Source organism: Primulina tabacum, chromosome 1 (genome assembly GCF_025594145.1).
Source record: "Primulina tabacum isolate GXHZ01 chromosome 1, ASM2559414v2, whole genome shotgun sequence".
Taxonomy (NCBI): Eukaryota; Viridiplantae; Streptophyta; class Magnoliopsida; order Lamiales; family Gesneriaceae; genus Primulina; species Primulina tabacum.
In genome coordinates, this window is record NC_134550.1 from 50,738,067 (window position 1) to 50,759,814 (window position 21,748).

Below are 21,748 nucleotides of genomic sequence, written 5' to 3' on the forward strand. Positions count from 1 at the left end.
AAAATAAGATACATACATTTTGGAAATATTATATTTAATCGGTTCAAAAATCAAAATCTTCGGTTTTACCATACTAAGATTTGTGTTGTTTTCCTTATATGGATGCAATCTTTGCAATAAGAGAAAATAAATGGTAATCTTACAAGGTTTTGAGTAATAATCGAATGCTAAATCAAATTGTATATTTTACTAATAGATTGTTAGTAAAAAAAATTTAATATTCTTTTAAAATATCTATAATTACCAAAAAAAATTAATAATTAAATAAAACTAGTTATTTTAAAAAATATATAACAAACTATAGTAACAAAATCAAATACAATGAAATGATTAAAAACATTCATTTAATACTTTGCACTAAAATCAATGGTCTTTGCATGGGTAGATATTATCTTTTTAATGTTAAACTATTTTAAGATATATTATATGTAAAACATCGGTTCACTTATTATGGTTTTTCTAATTTTAGAAACTGAAATTACCAAAAATAAACCAAAAATTTATTAAGGCATTGTTTTGTATGGTTGATTAAATAAAGATGAGAGGTCTCTTGTGAGACGATCTCATGAATATTTATCTGTGAGACGGGTCAATCCTACCGATATTCACAATAAAAAGTAATATTCTTAGCATAAAAAGTAATATATGTTCATGGATGACCCAAATAAGAGAGATCTATCTCACAAAATACGACCGTAAGACTGTCTCACACAAGTTTTTGTCAATAAAGTAGAGCTATAATATATGTTTAACTTATGTTGGTTCACTGATTAATATTTTTGTCATCAAACAAACGATAATCATGCTATATGTACATTTATATTGACACACTAGAATATTTTTTTCTTTTCCAGAATACAAAAATAAAAGAAATTTAATTGGATTCAATAAATTTTTTGTACTTTATCACGAAAAATGACGCATTTTCCAACAAAGAATGAGATGAGAATAAACAAGCATATTTTCAAAAATAAAATAAAATATAGAATCTTGATATCCAATACAAAGTACAACAAATTCTCCATACTCTTTACTGAAAATCTTCGAAATATACAAAGGAAAGAGCAGCAGCAAATGCATGTTCGGACAAGAAAGTAATGGATCCTTTCAATTCAACTTCAAAAGTTTCAGTCTTTTGCTACAATGACAACAAATCCTAGTACGCCAATAAGAACATACTGCAGGGGGAAAAAATACAAGATTGTGTTAGTACATGCTCTCTTCTTTCAGCTGGTTGTGTATGAGTAATTGAGTATGGGTATGAATCAGATATTGAAGCCAGAATCATGATCGATACAATTCTCAATGAACAAATAGACCGAAATCCCAGAAAGAACTCTTGATTTGGTGGAAGCTAATGAAAAAATGCAGAAGCGTCCCATTTTGAATTCGAAACTTTGGTTCTTCGCAGAGTTTGAGTTGCTTTTATAACTCCTATAAAATACAACTTGCTCTATACACGAGTTAAATAGGAACCAAAATAGTTGATCCACTGAATGCTACTGTGAAACTTGCATAAAATTGTTCTCCATTCCAATGATATGAAAAAATGAATGAAGTTGGCATTTGCTGACCTTTATAATAGGTTTATCTGTCAAAATGATTGTAACATAGCCAACATAAGGTAAGACACTGCAACGAAATCAAGGAGTTACCTTCCTTCGCGTTTGCGCATTACTCAGTTGAGTTTGTGAAAACCGTAAAAAATAATCAGATTAAAGTGTTCTTGTTATAATACCCCACAGCTCTTCCCACGATATGGTGCCGCTTCAGCCAGAGCTCTCCATTGTAAAGAGAGATGTCATCTATGAGGTTGTTATCCCCTTAGAGAAAAAGGGAAATAAAATACCAAGAATCAAATATTGAAAGATCTGATAAAATCTTAGATGTTTCCATAGAAACTCCTTGAAATGTCCACACTTTTTAGCATCGTGCAGCTTATTGAGAAGTTTTGTACCTTTTGTCAGAATATCAACTTCTTCCTTTTCTCGTCGCTCATGAACCTATCATACCAAGTTAAAAGAACCAATACATTATCAGTAAATTGCCAGATCAAAGCTCGGAAGTCAGTTCTAGTTCAGCTCATTTACAAACAGGAAACAGTAGACGGTTGATATCAGCAAATTTTGCAAGAATAAATTTTTTTTATCGTGGTTATTCTTCCCAAAACTTTATGCAAGGACGTTTACTTTAATGACACGATGGACGATTGGAATGTCACGTCCCTGAAAATGATAAAAGATAAACCATAAAAAAATACCAACACACAGAAATCGAGATCGGATGCAGCAAAGAATATAGCACTACAAGTGTTAGTCAATTGAATGCAGATAGGAAAAATTTACTGAGGACAAGGATAAGAGAATTAATCCTCTTACGTTAATGTGATACACAACAATTTCTCCTACTCGGATGGGATCTTTACTCATTTGTAGGAACAGAATGTCTCCCTGTCGATGAAATCGATAAGCACACTTGTGTATAAATCAAACACTCAGTATAACAAAATAGTAATTACAAAGCCAAATCATAGAGTGCTGCAACTTCCAGATGGGGAAACTCTCAGAAGTCAATGACATTTAAAATCCAAAAGCACACCATTTTCGAACATATGGTGCAAAGAATGGGAACTCAGGATATTACAGTTAAATTGGGAAAATACTTCGGTTAGAAGACATTCAAGAAACTACGATCTGTATCTAAAGCACGTCATCATTATGATCATTCAACTTCAATTAAGATAATTTGTTCTCAGTGAAAGTTAAGGACAAGGTTCTCAATATAAGTTGTTTATGAAATGTGCCTTATTCTTATCAAATTCCGAAATGAGTACCTTCATTTTCTTTATATATAGCATATTCCAAATTTAAGCCAACTATCTTAGGCTTAGCCATTTCAGTTTACTCGGCAACTTCCTCATTAAATTTAAGGTTGTGCCGACTCTTGAACGTGAAATGGACATGGGACGCACAGATGTAGTTCCTAAGATTATAAAATCAAATAAAAGGGTTGTAATTTGAAAAAAAATAATCAAATAAAGTATCAGAAATATAGTGATTACAGCACCCAACGAGATATAGGATTTGCGTTGTTTGATCATGAAGACCAAAATCCACGACACCATGCGTAGAGGGTCATAAAGATTCTTGTAAACTAAAACAATATATAACTAAAGCTAACCCTTCCAAAGCCTGGTTCCATGCTTCCAGTGAGAACAACCACAACAGGGGATTCAGTCCCAGTAATGCACATCAGCCCTTTCCATATCATCAGTGCAGATGTAACAATTATACCTGAATCCAAAAGAGGAATAAACAAGGGAAAACATTTAGCCAGATGTTCAACAAGATTGCGTTGAATTTGGTAAGCCATTGCACCAGGGGTTAAGAGATGGAATATGCTAGTGCTAAGCATTGATTTCGTGTTCAACTTCCGGTTCAGTCAAAGCATTTCCTAAGGGTTCACTTGGGGAAAGGATTTCCAGAGTTTCGATTGGACACAAAATGAGTGGATTTAAAAATATCAAATCCTTTTTCTTCCCGAACATCGGCCTAAATCCATTCTCCAATGGCCGCAGCTTTATAGTTTTATTTTTTATAATGAAACAATATATACTGGGTGAATTTGAAATCAGTACTAATTAACATGAAATACTATATAAACAAGTAACGTATGAATTTAAAGTTTGTGGTCTTATTTCTCAAAACAAAAAAAATATATTTGAAATTCATGAATCCAAACACAACCTAAATGTTTAATTTTTTTATTACAAAGCCGGATGCAAACATACTATACAAATCAAGATGGAAAGAAGCAAGCATGACTGCTACTCTTGAAAAACAGTAGCTCTATAAACCATGCGAAACATGAATCTAACTTTGAGATCCCTCCCTCTCCAACCCTTACAAAAAGCTCGATGCAGATTCGATTCATATATTTCGAAATCATGTGAGGAAACAATGAAAACTTGTCTGATGACTTTTAGATTTTGAAATCATGTGAGAAAACAATGAAAACTTGTCTGATGACTTTTTATGTTTCAGCTGCCCTGGCTAGCAGATTATGCACAATTTCTTCCTCCCAACTGCTTTGTAGGCGTGTTTTCTGAGTTTGGTTCAATTAGATTTATCACTTATTATAAATCTGTGAAGAAATCAATGTAATTTACCATAATTCTGTGATTTTCTGCTATAATTTCTGCTTATTTTCCATAACATTTTTATGCCTAGAAGTCATGTTCCTTGCTCCAAAAACCATGTCTTAAATCTAAATATAGACAAGATTTGCCACTGCATACAAATTTCTACCGGTTGATTAAACCTCGAACGAAAACAACAGATTATTAAACGGTCACCAACCATGAGAAGGATCAAACTTGTTCAAAAGTGAGATCAACAAGCACATTGTTTACTAATCCTTAAACCAGATGAAAAAGATTTAATCAAAGAAATCACACTTCTGAAAATATACGAACTAGTTCAGTCAGATTAAATCATGGAAACACAAAGAATTCCCCATCGCTTGCATTTGAGTGTGACTTGTGAGTGTGAGTGTGAGTATGCGTGTGCAAATTCCAGGCAGCCGAAACCCATGTACGAACTCTATTCGGAAACGAAAAAACTAAAGTTATAACGCGAAAAAGGCAGGAATTCCAGGCAGCCGAAACCCATATACGAACTCTATTCGGATACGAAAAAACTAAACTTATAACTCGAAAAAGGCAGGAAACGGATCGGGATTTGCATGTAATATCGAAGCAATATATCAATGGAGAAGATGAAGAGTGGAATAAAAGAAACCAAGGCTGAGTGCCTGATGAAACGCCTGCCGGATACGAATAGACTTGAAAGAAACCATCATCTCTTCAATCCATCCCATTTCGTCTTCTTCTCTTCAATCTCAAGAAAATAAGTCCGTTTGGGCCAGCAACAAGAAACTACTGTCACGAAATGGAGATTGAAAGGTCTGTATATTCCTTTCAAAGATCATTCCGAGTCAACGGACGTTCCGCCTTGTCAAATTTCTGACTTTTAAAAGTACGTGTCATACAAGTAAATACCAATCAAATATAATAGAAATTAAAAACTCTAGAGTTGAAAATATAACATGTAGATCTGACTTCGACTCAAACTTGGGTTTGGTATTAGTGTTTGTCGAGGAAAAAAAGAATTCTACTTCATAACTCACAAAAATATGTTTATACACTCTTTAGATTCACATGTCTATTCATGAATGAAAATCGATACAAAATATTAAATATACATTGTAAATATATGACTTTGAATTCCATCTATTTCAGATCTTGTACAAAAACATGTGTTCGGTGTATAAAAATTTTTGACATTTATTTGTTTTATATATTTCATATCTCTTAAACCAAAAATGTAAATCATCATTTTGTACCTAATTTGAGTTAATTGGTATCATAAATATATAAGTCAATACGTAGATTTATATATTTTTCTATCTAAAGTTTCTTAAATTAGTACACCAAAATCTTAAATTAGTACACCAAAATTGTTCATTGTTTTGTATCCAAACATGTATAGTAACTGTTGGGATTACTGAAAGTATTCTAATTTTATACTCAATATCTAATTTCTTATACAAGATCCGAAATAGCTGGTACTCAAATATCATATATTAGTATCATATTTTCAATGTTTTACATCGTTTTTCATCCGTGAAAAGATGTTGGCTTAGGGAGAGCAGCCACATTTTTTTTGTAGATCAAAGAATGTAGATAGATATTTAAAGATATTTTACCCCAACAGAAAGCAAGCAAAAATATAAAAAAATGAATGGAATAAACATAATGACAATTAACGATCAAACTAAAATTTTCGAGCTTTTTATCAGTTTGTAGTAATTATTTTAATAATTTAATAAAATAAAGTAAAAACGGAAGTGTTTATGACATTAAAATATCACCCAATACGGTAAGTGTGATAAAATTTTCATAATTTTTTTAAGAAAAAGGTAAGTCATGCCCACCGAGTAGGCGTGATTTGTAATTTTTTTTTAAAAGGGCAAGTCACGCCTCCTGCTTTAATTAAAAAAAATAAAATTGTACGCCTCCGTCGTGCAGCATGTGTCAAAGGTTATAAAACTAGAGCCTAAATAATTATTCGAGGACATTATTATACATCATGTGTATCTCTTTTTTCTCTCTATAAATCGAAGAGTATGCATCATTTTTTTCATCATTTCATCTTCATTCATATATTCACACGTAAATTCCCGTAATTTTTGAATTAATTTGTTTTATCACTTCACGACAATTTTTAATTAATTTTATTTTTTCAGGTAAATTTTTGTTCCAACTTCCATATAAAGTATGTATATTAATATAAATTATTTATTTTAAATATTAAATTTATAAATAAAATTATAATTTATGTTAGAATTTTTTTATGTTCTTGGTTTAATATTTTTTTGTAATTTTAATTATGACGTGTTTTTTGTTATTATTTTTTTAAGATATTGAAAATCATTTATTATAATAAATTATCATTATTATTATTATACTTTTTGAAAATGGTAATAAAATGAATGTTATATGTTAGTTTTTTTTTGTTATTATTATTATTTTATAATAATTGTATAATTATATATTGCGATAATAATAATTTTAGATTTAATGTATTTTTATATGTATATCTTGTTCCAAATTCAATTTAAAAGACAATTTTTTAAAAAAATGTGCAAGTCACGTAGTTTTTTTAAAACAAATATAGAGTCTCGTTTTTAACTCGATTCTTAAACATTTTTTAAAAATAAACTCCCCTCTTTATTCACGGTATAATTATGAGCTACAATAATTTTATATCTTGATTTTTTTGTTATTATTAATTTTTATATTTTTTGTATAATTATATGTTACGATAATAATAATTTTAAGCATAATATGTTTTGTATGTATATTTTGTTAACTTGTCTTTCTTTAAGAAAAACTCGTGACTTGTTTTAGTTTTTTTTTTTTTAAATAATAATAAAAAGTCATGCCATCTAAAAAAGTCATCTCTTTTTTAAAATTTTTTATATAAAAATAATTGATCAATTTTTTTAAAAAAATAAATAAATTCGTGCTCTTTGAGACAGCTTGCCAACAATATTTATTTAAAAAATATTTTTATTATAACGCAGTCAAATATTTAGTAGTGTGTGTATATCTTAAAATTATTATGTGTTTGTTATTAGTATTTGTGTAGATCTTCAAATTATTATTTATATTAATAGATCTAATAAATACTTTATTCGATTTTTTGAAAACAGTACATACATAAAAATGACATAATACTTCCAAGTTGTTGGGATGTTGGTTATTGATGGTTGTATACTACCTGATTCTAAAATTTATGTGATCAAACTGTTGTACTTACATTTTCTGCAAGATATGCATAAGGTTCGTAGTTATTGTTAGGCAAGCGTTGTACTTGCGTATTTATATAACGAGTTGTGTTCCGCATCTGGATCAGAAAAACAAGAAATCGTAGGTCCTTTATATATTTTACAGATATATTTTATTACAATTATTTATTTGAATATATAATCTTCTTTGGTACACATTTATTAAACTCAAGTTTTGTAGATTTGTGCATGGTCTAGAATAACTCCTCTATGTCATAATCTCTTATGATGCAACCTAATAGTGCGACCTGAAAATCAAAACAGCTGTGATATAATATTATTCAAATTCAATCATACAGAGCAATGTAACAATTGGAACATATGATAAAAAAATTGATAAAGTCATCTTTACTTTATAGTCTTATGAATTTAATGTATATGCAGATAGGAACATGTATTCACTTGGACACATACACATATACACTCTGTGCGGATCATTCATGATGTACTTGACAAGATGAGAGATGGTCTGATATTTACATTGTATAAAATATTAAATTTCAAATATTTAAGATATTATCACTTATGTACATGATTTATTTTGTTCATTAATTTTAGTTTAAATGACCCGTATACGACCTTGAAGATGTGGACGTTTTGTCATTTTTCTTAGAATATAGACATACCACTCTCGGGCGAAGTGTGTGCCCAATGGTATGTTTTCACATTGTGGAGATGCATCGCCCAAATCGAGTTCTTCGGAAATTCGGAATGTCACAAAACATTATAATACCAATACTTGATGGAGATCAGTTACATGAATACTCAAGGCGGGGGCACAAAATCTACGATTGGGTCAAACATTATAGACTAATGGTGGATGGGTGATAAAATCATCATAATTTGATTGTTGAAAGTGAATTTGTTGAAAATTTCGCACGAGATATGATTATGAAACATGATATATTTCTATAACTCGACGTTCCATATCTCTTATTGAACCTCAACAATGGATTATGGTTATCAGCCCGGTGATACATATCTCAGGTGTGTTGTGGTAAGTGTTTGTTAAACCATTTATTTCCAGCATTATGCACTATATTATTATAATTTATTATTCATGTGTTTGATAAGTTTTTTATTATATTTTATTTTAGAGAGATGAGGCATCTATTTTAAAGAATTTATTTAGAAGATTTTCTGTTGACGATCAACCGCATGAAGCATTAGTCGAAGTTGTTAAAAATACTATCCAGACCTGCGACTTACTGTATGAAATTCCCTTCAGAATACCTGATCAACATCATCACCATGCAAGGTCTGCAAATAAAAGATGACGACAGACTCCATGTGATCGTTAGTTTGTATGTGCCTTCCTCGTATACTGAATGGGCCCGTAGGTTTACTTTTAATGTACTTCACACACGCATCGTAAATTTCAAGCTCCATAGCATGCTTATGAACCTTCTTTTACAAAACTCTTATTTGACTGACATTGCCGTCGGAATGAGAAAATCCACCCAAATTGTAACATATCGCCAATTTCATACATTAGATATTCTCATTCTCAATTTCCAAGACAGGTTCCCCATAACGATGGTATGAATGTGGGTTCCAGCATTGGACTGAATGTTAATGAAGAAGAAAAAAAACTTGAAGCCCCACAACTGGTGCGCAAAAGCAAACGAGTTTCAGAGTCACGTGATTGTGGGACTGGGCATCGTTTGTGCAGGAAAAAATTGTAAATATTTGAATGCTTACGAGCATAATAATATATTATTTTATAAGCTATGTATTATGAATTTATGTAAATTTACTTATGTTTTTCCTTCAAATTTTGCATTTGTTTTTAAATATTTGCATTATATTATATTGATGTATGAGTTAAGATAAGCGATAAATATGAGATGCTATATATTTATATATACGCTACACAATTAACAAGATTCAATATTTATTCAAAATTTGACAAAGTTTGAAGAATTTCAAATGTAGTAACGTTCATTATTAACTTCAAATATACATAAACTTAAATATTAAAAAATTAATTAAATGTGTCACGATACATAATCTAAAATTAGGCAACAATGATAACACTATCAAATAAAAAACAGAACGTGATGATTTTACACAACATAGACATATAAAGACATAAAAATCTACCAGCCTGTTAAACAATGAAATACAATCAAACAAAAACAAACTGATCAGTTAACATATGATACTTATTAATATACAAAGAAGAACATACAATCATAATTTAAGATATTGAATCTTCTAGTGTTCCTTCAAACCTACAAACAAAAAATACATAAGCACTTAAATATAAGATTATATTTGCAGTATGAATAAAATACAAAATTAAAAATCAAATAAACTTTATTGACCGAGTTTTTCATATAACTTTATTTCGAGTTGATCATGAATTTTTAACTTCACCTTACCTTTACATGTTCTGATTATGGCGTTGTTGTGATGAGCTTTCTCGCTGGATGTGTTGCTTTTCTCGAGTTGAAGGTTGTTCCATCTCATTTCTGATTCTTGTAGTTAGGCCCCTTCACTTTCTCTCTCTTTGACGCCTATTCGGGTTGTGGCACAATTCAGATGTCGGTGCATCCAATATTCCTCGTCAGCAATCCGGCGAAATCATCCTTCGTAAGTGTCTTATGTATTCACTCTTCTGAAACAACCGTTGTACATGTTGTGTAGGATCTAATCCACACCATTTGGCAGTGAACATGGAATTCAAAAATAGTTCATTTTCCGCGTGAACATTCATTTAGACTAAGGGTCATAATCGAACATGTTCACCCCGACTGCCGATTGGTCTTTGATCTCAGTATGAGCAACAATGTGTTCATTAGATCTCAGACCATTTCTCATACAGTCAAAATTCATAATTATCGTGAGACTGCATGTTGAACGTCCGATGGCACTTTGATCCGACCTGAGCTATGAAACAACGAGATCCCCCTTGATCCTTGCCGGATGTGCTTGACGGTCCCCCATAATACGCTCACTTGGGGACCTCTTACTCCAGCTATATATATGTTTGTTTGTTTTTGATCGGTCCACGGTGATTTCTTCAAGTTATTGAACGGTGGTAATATTGTCCATTATACAATGTTTGTTCTTTGTTTTGTTGATATTTTCCCCTTCTTAATTTTTTACGTAAGTCCACGATGATAATCTCGATCATTCCATGAAATATCAATTGGATTGGAACATTGGATTCATGCAAGGCTCGGATCATGCATTCTCGCGAGCTACAGAGTCCTTATGGCTTGCTGCTCGAAAATGAGTTTCAAATCAATATGTACGTTCTCAAATTCTGTTTTACAGGGAACCCTTTCAAACATTAATGGTTACAAACATTTTGGCAAAATTACAGATATCAATTTTAAACAGTTATAAGGTCACGAAGGTCGAAAGGAAAACAACATTTCGTGTAACAAAGCACAAATTTGAAAGTGTATTTGGATAAAAAAAATTTGATTTGAAATAAATTTATTTAATGCAAGTAATGAATTTCAGATTATACTGAATCAGGTGCAATTGAAATTCTCTATAATCACTATCAAGATGCAAGTAAGATAACTTGAAAATCCTCTTGATTAAAAATGTATTTGAAATCATGTTTTTAAAAATTTCAAACAAACAAAAAAAAAAGAATTTAAAGATCCATGATTTCACATAACAAAATCCAAGTGCACCTGTTGAATTATTTTTTAAGATATGCCAAAGTTGATAAATCGCATCTTTCGACTTCTATATTGTTTTACACTCTTTTAAGGTAGCTTCTTCTTTACAATGTACTTTATTTGAAAAAAATAGTTTTCAATCCAAAATAACTCGTTCTAAGATTTAGAGACAATCTCACGGATCGATTTTGGGAAACAAATATCCATCTTGATTCGACCCATTTTAATTACAAAAATATTATTTTTCACTTCAAGTATGACCGAGTCAACCTGTCTCAGAAAATAGATATTTAAAATCGTTTCATCCATACTTACATACTATTGAGAAAAACTAATGGAACTGGGAGTTTGATGCGTGGACGTCAGAGAGAACCGTTGATTTTGCATCATCATTTTGTTCATTTAATGACTATTTATTTTATTTGCATGGGCTGAATAAAATACCAGTAAATTTTCCTATGATAAGATAACACAGTATCAGATGGCTCAATGCATCAACAATAAGCAAACTCTGCGATACTCAGCATTCTCATTGAGATAAAAAGATAAGAGTTTAACAATACTATCAGGTTGTCGAGAAATCACTGTGGTGATACAGATCGAACGTCCCGAATTGAGAAAAATAATCATCTAACAGTTTGGAACATCCATAAACTCGAAGGATGGGGAGGCTAAAACCACTATAAAATGAAGAACTCGAAACCATTTATGAAAGTCCATCTGTCATCGTTGGCATACCAAATGCATCATGAACATGAGCCATTCTTCTTTATAAATTACACAAGGTAAAGCGCTATCAGATTAAAAATCGTTTGGTGGTTTTAGTCGCACCAGTCTCTTGATTCTGTCTTTGTCGGTGTTCTCCAACAAACCCTTTAAAACACAACGAAAATTCAATTCGCAATGGTGAAATTCAGATCTTGATGCCCACAAACATGATATATGAGATACCAACATGCATTACCGACAAGAAACTCACGAAGTTAATGCAATCTTGGTGAAGAAACGACAATCTTTCAAATGTAAGAGCGTACAGAAATTTTTATAAGATATGAAGCAATTTCACATGCAATTCGATTCATCCAAATTCCAATGACTAACTGATGACTAAGAGCTACAAATGCTCCACGAGTCTAGCATTTACAACAATTTCATTAATGACAGTATAAAAATCATGTTGATGAGAATGTGCAAGTCATTGCGATCAAACCATAACCAAATAGCAACTTTAAAAGTTAAAACAGAAGAGGAAATAGATGATACTGACCTTCCACACAATCTCATCCAAGCACAAGCATATTTTTCCGTATTTGTCAAGGAAAAGTCGTTCAGTTGGAGGTTTTCCACAAACGTCCTTCAGGGCTGAGGTAATCACGAAGATAGCTTCCTGCCACTAAAAGACCAGCATAAACTTCACGTTTTATATGCCTTTAATAACACGCTCAAAAGCTCTTGGAAGTACAAGGATGCATGGAGACGGTGAATCAAATATTTCTCATCTTTTTTTGAAAAAGTTAACTTATGCTAAATCTAAGATGATTTAACATTAGTGCATTGAAGTATTCTGAGCTGACATGCTGAAATAATCTCATAATCAAATGTTAAAATGAGAAACTTACAAGCAAGTTCATCGTATTCATCTTTGCCAACAATAAATATACCGACATCCCCAAGCACTGTGTATACGATATAAACTGACCTGTACAACAAAGCGATGACATTTAAGAGTAAAAATTCCAGATGGGAGATAACAGAAAAAAATTCTGTACTATTCAACAGATTTTTCATATATACAAAGGATCTTGCGAGCTTCCATACACAACGGCGAAAAAGTTTATTGTAATTTTCTTGAAAATTCTTCATTAACTGCCATAAGGTTCAACTATCAAAACTTAAGCAGCTTTTATAGAAGCTTAAAAAACCACGGACTAAATCCCAGAGTCATGAATTCAAATCCAGATGAAGCCCTAATAACTATAAACAAAAGCACATCGAATCTAGAAAACATTCAGATGCAAAGCACCTCTTCCCGAACACAATTGCCTAAAGTAGCTTTCATTTACCCAATTTGCAACAGTATGATGTGCAAATGTATGCATGTCTAAAATTGTTTACTAGTAATCCTACAAGCATAAAACTTTTTATGGAATGCATAGCCACTATAATCCTCTTTAATCAGAAGAATAATCCACAGAACTTCAAGAGCTTGAGGTCTTCATGACCATATTCTTGGGGATCAATATTCTACATTCACGAACAAAAAACAACACACATGAAGTTGAAAAACAAAGAAAAATTCACAACATACTTGTGATTAGCCACAAGGAGCTCCTCATTCTTGACTCCCTTAAGATTATCTGCCCCAAGTTTCACCAGGAAAGATCTCCAATGTAGTCGTTCCTCAGCTGGGACTCCATTGAAACTACAGCACCCAGAAACCGAAAAAATATTAAACAAAGTGTTAACCTTTAAACATCATGAAACCATTTCTCTTTTCCAGCTCAAAGAAAAAAAAAAATTTAAGCCCCAATGCATACTATAACGGGCTAAAATAGTCACTCCAACTAATTTTAATCATGAGCAGCTCAAATATAACCACAACTCCAAAACTGAATATTTTTCATGAACTGTTGGGAAGTTATATGAATACGAATCTTGAAAATTCTCCAATCTCATTTTAAGCTCATTTTACTTTCCCCCACACAACGTAACAGGAATCTACAAAAATACCAACTTTGAACAGACCAAAATCAATTCCGATAAATAAAATATATTTAACACAACAAGGGAACAAATCAAAATTAAAACGCATAAAGTCCAGATACCATAATGCTAAGAAAAGCAGCTGGAATGGTTATGGGCATTTTTTGTATCTTATTTAACTTCTTTCACAAAACAGCAACAGCAGGTAGCACAAAATTTGAAGAAACCCAATTCAATTCTTAAAAAAAAAGAAACTATATAGACATAACAATATTCAAATCCAATCAAGAAGTATGCAGCCCAGATCAGAATACAAGGAAAAGCATATCGTCAGGTTATTTGAGTTTTCGTCATACAGAATATACATAAGTGGAAAAAGCAGAACAACTGAATCAATCACAGTCAGTCGGAGAAAAATCGAAGCTATATTAAACACAACAATGCACCAAATTTGAATCAAGAATCACATAACCGATATCAAAAAACAAGGAAAATCTGCTGGAACAAAGTTAAAGGTACAATTGCAAGCTTATTTAAAATATCTTTAACCAACAACCAGCGGTGAATCCAGCCCATTAACAAGAACTTACAGAAGTGAAAGTTTCGAAGAGACCCGAGTCAATTATGATCAGAAAACAAACTACAATCGACACAAATGAACCAAATCAAATCGGGAACTACACAGCACATATCAGAAATACAATTGTAAAGCGGGTGCGAACGAAAATATTCAGAAAATACAGGGAAACCGATTTCACCGTTCGACGAGAATATTGCCTTCGGAGTTGGCGATCAAAACAGCCAGCAGCATTTTTTGGTCCACAGGAACGATTCGTCGAGATGGATTTAGAAACGCTACAAAATTCCGACCATATACAGGTAAAATCGCATTGCCATAGTTACGCGATTTTTACAACGCATCAGATAGCGTTTATTACTTAGAAAAACGGACCTTATTGTTTTCCAATAGACTTCAGCAATAATAATACTTTTAGTTAGACAATTATCAATTTTGCTGAAATTAAGAGATTGAGTATTGAAAATAAGAGTTGTAAATATTGTAAATTAGTGTATGATGATGTATGTAATGATGTATTTATTATTGGATTATTTTCAAATAATTTCTATAAATATGTCTCTCAATTTGTGAAGAAAAACATAATTGAGTGGAGGAAATTTTATAAAAATGTGTAGTTTAATATATTTTGAGAAGTTTGAGATTTTTACTTTTAATACGTTATCAGCACGATAATCGAAGGCACGATAATCGAAAGATCTCCATATTTTTCCAAGCTCCAAAACACAAGAAAAATGTAACAATATTCAAAAATAAGAATATTTATTTCACTTTTTATTTATTTTTATTTTATATATATTTAATATGTAATATCATGTTATTATATGAAAGGAGTCTACGACACCTCATTATAATAACGTGATGTGATTATATTATTACATTCTTTATATAATTTTATTGTGTTACTGTTTATTTGTTGTATATATATTTGAATAATATCGTGTTATTATATAAAAAAGTCTATGATACCTCATTATAATAACGTGATGTGATTATTTCACAATGAAATGGTTGAATAATTGAAAATGAGATTATTCAAGAATACACATTGAATGCTGAAATTACGCTCGTTGATAGTATCTATGGGTACTTTACAAGTTATAAGAAGGGAGGTTTATATTTTTATTATGTTATATAATAATTATATATATATATATAATGTCACAGTATTATATAAAAGGAGTCTCTGACACCACCTTATTATAATATTGTGATGTGATACATAATTATTTAAACATGATTAACATTATATATATCGTATTATTAACATAAAATTTACATATACATACATTTATTTTTTTAAGATTTTGTAACGGTCATAAACAGCTAATTTTTATCCTATAAATATGATTTTACAAACACATTCAATCACTCCAAACTTAATCTTCCTCCATAAATTTTCTTCATCAAAATTTTCGAAGAAGAAGAAGATAATTCTTTCAAGGTTATTTTGTATAATTATTTTGGTTATTATACTCACTAGTCTTGTATTTATCGGAGAATATCCGCCTCGCTTTTTTCTTTATTTTTTAGAATGCTTGTACTTATAATTTTTCCGTTACTTTTTATTGACATATTAATATATTTATAACTTAATTAATAAAATGCATTGTTATTTTTCTAATATCATCATGTCAAATTTGGCAAAGCTCGAATTTGTTGCGCTCAACATTACTGAAAAGAATTATATGCCATGAACTCTCGATGTAAAATATATCTTGAGTCATTGGGTCTAAGTGAGACCATTAAAAAAAGGATATCTCATCATCACAAGAAAAAAAGAAAAAGTTATAATATTTTTGCGTCGACATTTTGATGAAAGATTAAAATATAAATATCTTATTGAAAAAGATCTCATGACTTTATGAAAATAATTAAAAGAAAGATTTGAATATATAAGGGAAGTTATACTTCTGACCGCCCGAGATGAATGGAATACGTTAGGATTCCAAGATTTTAAGAAAGTCGGTGATTACAATCCAGTGATGTATCGAATAATCTCACAATTAAAATTTTGTGGACATGAGGTTACAGAATCTGAATTGAATGAAAAAACATTTTTCATTTTTCACGCATCAAATATAACTCTACAACAACAATATAGAGTGCGTGGATTTGCGAGATTTTCTGGACTTATCGCAAGTCTTCTTGGCGGAAAAGAACAACGAGCTGCTAATGAAAAATCATCAGTCCCGACCCACTGGATCAACATCATTTTCAGAAGTAAATGTTGTAAGTAAAAATTAATTTAAACCTGGAAACTAAAATCAAAGTCAAAGACAAGGTTTTGGTCGAGGTCGAAATCAAGGTCGTGGTCGTGGTCGCGGCCGTGGTTTTGAAAACAATCGAGATAGTTATTTCTAAAACTCATCTCAAAATAACGTCACGAATCACCCACTGAAAAGAAATCATGAGAACATGAGTGCTGATGAAAATAACACAACGATTTGAAAGTTCTTGTTTTAGATGCGGCACTCCAGGAAATTGATCTCGTATTTGTCGAGCTCCCGAGCAACTTTGTAAGATCTATACAGAATCGATAAAGAGAAAAGAAAAAGAGACCAATTTCACTGAACGTAGCGACCGTTTAAGTGATTCAACTCATTTGATATTTTGTATGATTTATCTGAAAATGATCAATATATTGGTGGAATAATAATGTAAAATATTTTGTTTTTCATGTGCTTAAATGCTAATGTTTTATTGTATAATTATGATATGCGTTATATTTTTCAATAATTACATATATATTTTCAGTAAGTTTTTCATTGCATATTTTTTTTGAAGTTCAAATATAGAAAATGCTATTAACCAAGCTAGACAGGGAACTAATCTCATGGAAGTTTGCATACCTGATAGTGGTACAACGCACAATATTTTCCGAGATAAAAGATATTTCTTGGAACTAAAACCAACAAAAACAATGTTGGATACAATATCAGGTCCTGTAGACTTGATTTAAAGTTGTGGTAAAGCACATTTTTTGTTACCTAATAGTGCAGAATTTCTGATAAATGATGCTTTGTATTCACCACAATCGAAAAGAAATTTGTTGAGTTTTAATGACATATATTCCCATGAGTATGATACTCAAACAATAAATAAAAGAAATGAGAAATATATGTGTTTTACCGCATATAAATTTGGAAAGAAATTTGTAGTTGAAAAACTATCAATACTCCCTACTAGATTACATTACACACATATAAGTCCAATTTCTTTAATAATGATAAATTGGCATGCTCGGTTAGGACAGCCTGATTCAACGAATATGCAAAGAATTATAGAAAATACACATGGACATCCGCTGAAAGACATAAGATCTTTCAAAATAATAAGTTTTATTGCAAAGCATATTCTCTTGGAAAACTTATTATAAGACCACCAGCTAAAATCCAAACTGAATAACTCATTTTTCTTGAACGTATTCATGATGATATTTGTCGACCAATTCATCCACCACTTGGACAATTTAGATATTTTATGGTATTGATCGATGCCTCCAGCAGATGGTCACATGTATGTTTATTATCAACTTGGAATGTGGCATTTGTAAGAATACTTGCTCAAATAATAAAATTGCAGAATCAATATCCCGATCATACAATCAAGAAAATTAGACTTGATAATGCTAATGAATTTACTTCCCAGAAATTCAATGATTATCATATGTCAATGGGAATTGCTGTTGATCATCATGTTGCTGATGTATATACATAAAATGGATTAGCTGAATCATTGATTAAACGTCTACAATTAATTGCTAGACCAATGATTATGAAACAAAACTCCTTGTTTCTATATGGAGACATGCAATTTTACATGCTGTTGCATTAATTCGATTCAGACCAAGTGTATATCATAAATACTCCCCATTGCTGCTTGTCTTCAGTAAAGAACCAGAAATTTCTCATATGAGAATTTTTTGATGTATGGTATACGTTTCTATTGTACCGTCTCAACGAACAAAAATGAGACTTCAAAGAAATATCGGAATTTATGGTGGTTATGATAGCCGATCAATAATTCGATATCTTGAACTTCGGACAGACGACGTGTTTACAACACGTTTTGCTGATTGTCATTTTAATGAGAAAATCTTCCCAATGTTAGGGGAAGAAAATAAACATACCAAAAAAGAAATTACATGGTATACATCATCATTGTTACATCTGGATTCATGAACTAAACAATGTAAAAATGATTTACAACATATTTTTCACTTGCAAAGAATAACAAATCAAATAACATATGCATTTTTAGACACAAAAGGGGTGACTAAATCATATATACGTGCTGTAAATGCATCTGCTCGAATTGAAATTCCAAAACAAAAAAAGACAAATTGAATAGACTCTTGATATCATTAAACGCTTGAAGCGTGGAAAACCAATCGGTTCCAAGGATAAAAATCATCGGAAAAAAAAAAGCATAGAGAAACACGATAATCAAAAAATAGAGAATGATATTCCGGTAGAAATACATGATGATGAAAATATTTTGTTAGAACCACAAACTGATGAGAATCGTGAAATATCCATCAATTATAATTAACACTGGAAAAATATGGAACCGAAAATATATAAAAGAAATGATGAGATATTTTTTTACAATGTGATATTTGACATCATAAATGACAATGAAGATCATGAGCCAAAATCTTTTGGTGAAAGTAAAAATCGACATGACTGGATAAAATAGAAAAACGTCATCCAAGTTGAATTGGATTCGCTAAATAAATGTTTCGGACCTATAGTCCTTACACATGAAAGGTGTAAAATCTGTTGGGTACAAATGAGTTTTGTTCGAAAGCGAAATGATAAAAATGAAATAGTAAGATGTAAAGCTCGACTTGTTGCACAATGTTTTTCTCAAAGGCCTGAAATTGATTATGAAGAAATGTATTATCCTGTTATGGATGCAATTACGTTTCGGTATTTGATAGTTTGATGGTATCTGAAAATTTAGAAATTCGTCTTATGGATGTTGTCACAGCTTACTTATATGTATTACTCGAAAGTAATATAAATATGAAAATCCTTGAAAAATTTAAGATGTCTGAAGCACAAAATTCAAAACTCAGAGAATGTTATTCTGTGAAATTGCAAAGATCAATTATATGCATTAAAGCAATCCGGTCGAATGTGGTATAATCAGCAAAATGAATACTTAATGAAAAAGAGATATCTAAACAATTCAATATGCCCTTGCATTTTCATTAAGAAAACAACATACTGATACATAATTATTGCTGTATATGTTGACGATTTAAATATCATTAAAACAAATAAGGAAATTCAAGAAGTTGTGTCATACTTGTAGGAAGAATTTGAAATGAAAGACTTTGGAAAAACAAAGTATTGCATTTTTGCAAATTGAACAAAAAAAATGTGGAATATTTGTTCACCAGTCAAATTATATAGAAAATATCCTTAAACTTTTTAATATGGATAAATCAAATCCTTTCAGTACTGCAATGGTTGTTAAATCATTAAACATATAAAATGATCCATTCTGTCCCATGTGAAGACGATGAAGTTATTCTTGGTCCAGAAGTACCATATCTAAGTGCTATTGGTGTCTTTATGTATCTTGAAAATTGTACAAGACATGATATATTGGCAATATTTAGCTCATATCCAACAAAGAGACACAGGAACGGAATTAAACATATATTACGTTATCTACGAGGAACGACAGACTTGGGGTTTTTGTATTCAAAATATACCAATCAAAGCATAATTGGTTATGCTGATGCTGGGTATTTATATGATCCACATAAGGCACGTTGCCAAACCGGTATGTATTTACTCGTGGAGGTACTGCAATTTCTTGCCGTTCACAGAAACAAACACTCGTAACAACTTCATCAAATAACTCCGAGATTATTGTACTAAATGAAGCAAGCCGTGAATGTGTGTGGCTAAAATCAATGATCGAACATATCCAATCTCATGCGGATTATCATTCAACAAGAAGCATGTGACAATATATGAAGATAATGATACATGTGTTACTTAAATGAAAGAATGATACATAAAAAGCGACAAAACTAAACATATTCCACATAAGTTCTTCGCATTCACCCAAGAGCTTGAGAAGAATAAAGATATTGATATTCGTCACATTCAGTCATGTGAAAATACCATCAGATCTCTTCACAAACGCACTTCCTACGATAATATTCAGAAATCATATATATAATATTGGGATGCGCAATCTACGAAATTTGTGAAGAATCGTTCGTGTTAACATAATGGAGAGTTTACGTAACCGCACTTTTTTCCCTTACTATGTTTTTATACAAATAGGTTTTTCCTAGAAAGGTTTTTAACGAGACAGTATAAAAACACGAATGAAGACAATTATTGTGTCATGATCATCATCACAAGGAAGAGTGTTGAAACTAAGAGATTGAGTGTTAGAAAATAAGAGTTATAAATATTGAAAATTAGTGTGTGATAATGTATTTATTTTTGGATTATTTTCAAATAATTTCTATAAATATGTATCTCAATTTGTGAAAACAAAACACAATTGAGTGAAGAAGATTTTATAAAAGTGTGTAGTTTAATATATTTTGTGAGTTTGAGATTTTTACTTTTGCCATAAATTTTTACTTTTAAAAAATTTCATAATTATATTTTTTGAGAAAATCTAAATATTTTAGTTTTATAATTGAACTCAAATTCAAAAAATTAATCATTTGATTGAATAACTTTGAAATTAATGATTTTTGATTATAAATTTTATTGTTAACAATAAAATAATATACAAAATATTAAATACCAACCTTACTTTAGTACACATTAGTTATATAAACTACAATAGATTTAAATGACTTCAATATTAAGTGAACTTGAAATTAATCATAATTAATATGAAACACTATATAAATATTTAAAGAAAGATAAGAATTTATGATTTTGTTATCTAAAAATACGAAAATACAATTGAAAATTTGAAATTCATCCATCTAAATTCAACCCAAAATTCAGCTCAAGCATTTATTTGACAACATTTAATTAAATTTGTACATCATTACCCCAAGAAAAATATTTCGAATTCCCAAAATTAATCTTATGTGGAAAGAAATGAGGAAATATAATACTTCAAGATTTTTCTAAAAAAAAAAAATGAGAAAGTTAAATTACAAAGGAAACAATATTATTTTAATAATAAAGTATCGACTTGATATATATTCATCATGAATAATAATATTTTTTGACATAAAAATAATATTTTATTATTAATTTGGTAAAATTAAAGATTTATTTCATAAAATTAAGTTAAAAGATAATCTAACATAAATTTTTGTTTTTTAAAAATGCAAAAATTCATCAAGCTGTCCCAATAAAATAAATTTTTAAAATGTGAGAATATGATTATCTGTCATAAAAAAAATAATAAATACTTT

At 30.5% G+C, this 21,748-nt stretch overlaps 2 protein-coding genes across 7 annotated transcripts; both read right to left on the reverse strand.

The window, feature by feature from the left end:
• Window positions 1-948: 948 nt before the first annotated feature.
• Window positions 949-4,980, reverse strand: LOC142546818 (uncharacterized). Of its 6 annotated transcripts, XM_075654763.1 has the most exons (8): window positions 4,800-4,978; window positions 3,181-3,293; window positions 2,379-2,450; window positions 2,190-2,225; window positions 1,958-2,003; window positions 1,739-1,823; window positions 1,575-1,632; window positions 957-1,178 (listed from the first exon to the last, which is right to left on the reverse strand). In XM_075654763.1, exons 1-8 carry the CDS (start codon window positions 4,876-4,878, stop codon window positions 1,128-1,130), a joined length of 540 nt encoding a protein of 179 aa, XP_075510878.1. In that variant the 5' UTR covers window positions 4,879-4,978; the 3' UTR covers window positions 957-1,127. The 6 variants fall into 6 exon arrangements, 5 of the variants coding, with proteins under 5 accessions (XP_075510878.1, XP_075510870.1, XP_075510887.1 ...); XR_012820526.1 differs by lacking the exon at window positions 1,575-1,632 and having other exon boundaries at window positions 949-1,178; window positions 1,656-1,823; window positions 4,800-4,979; XM_075654755.1 differs by lacking the exon at window positions 957-1,178 and having other exon boundaries at window positions 1,186-1,632; window positions 4,800-4,980.
• A 6,553-nt stretch (window positions 4,981-11,533) lies between these two features.
• Window positions 11,534-14,669, reverse strand: LOC142546854 (uncharacterized). Its single transcript, XM_075654816.1, has 5 exons — window positions 14,513-14,669; window positions 13,360-13,473; window positions 12,671-12,750; window positions 12,319-12,434; window positions 11,534-11,924 (listed from the first exon to the last, which is right to left on the reverse strand). Exons 1-5 carry the CDS (start codon window positions 14,563-14,565, stop codon window positions 11,853-11,855), a joined length of 435 nt encoding a protein of 144 aa, XP_075510931.1. The 5' UTR covers window positions 14,566-14,669; the 3' UTR covers window positions 11,534-11,852.
• Window positions 14,670-21,748: the final 7,079 nt, after the last annotated feature.

Excerpts from the sequence above, each read along its gene's own strand:
- LOC142546818 (XM_075654755.1), bottom strand. The coding sequence starts at position 4,878 with ATGGGATGGATTGAAGAGATGATGGTTTCTTTCAAGTCTATTCGTATC. Across the intron at positions 3,294-4,799 it reads TCATCAGGCACTCAGCCTTG|GTATAATTGTTACATCTGCA; the intron begins GTTTCTTTTATT and ends TTTTGGATTCAG. Across the intron at positions 2,451-3,180 it reads TGGAACCAGGCTTTGGAAGG|GGAGACATTCTGTTCCTACA; the intron begins GTTAGCTTTAGT and ends TTTCATCGACAG.
- LOC142546854 (XM_075654816.1), bottom strand. The coding sequence starts at position 14,565 with ATGCTGCTGGCTGTTTTGATCGCCAACTCCGAAGGCAATATTCTCGTC. Across the intron at positions 13,474-14,512 it reads GGCAATATTCTCGTCGAACG|TTTCAATGGAGTCCCAGCTG; the intron begins GTGAAATCGGTT and ends TGGGTGCTGTAG. Across the intron at positions 12,435-12,670 it reads TGAATACGATGAACTTGCTT|CTATCTTCGTGATTACCTCA; the intron begins GTAAGTTTCTCA and ends AGTGGCAGGAAG.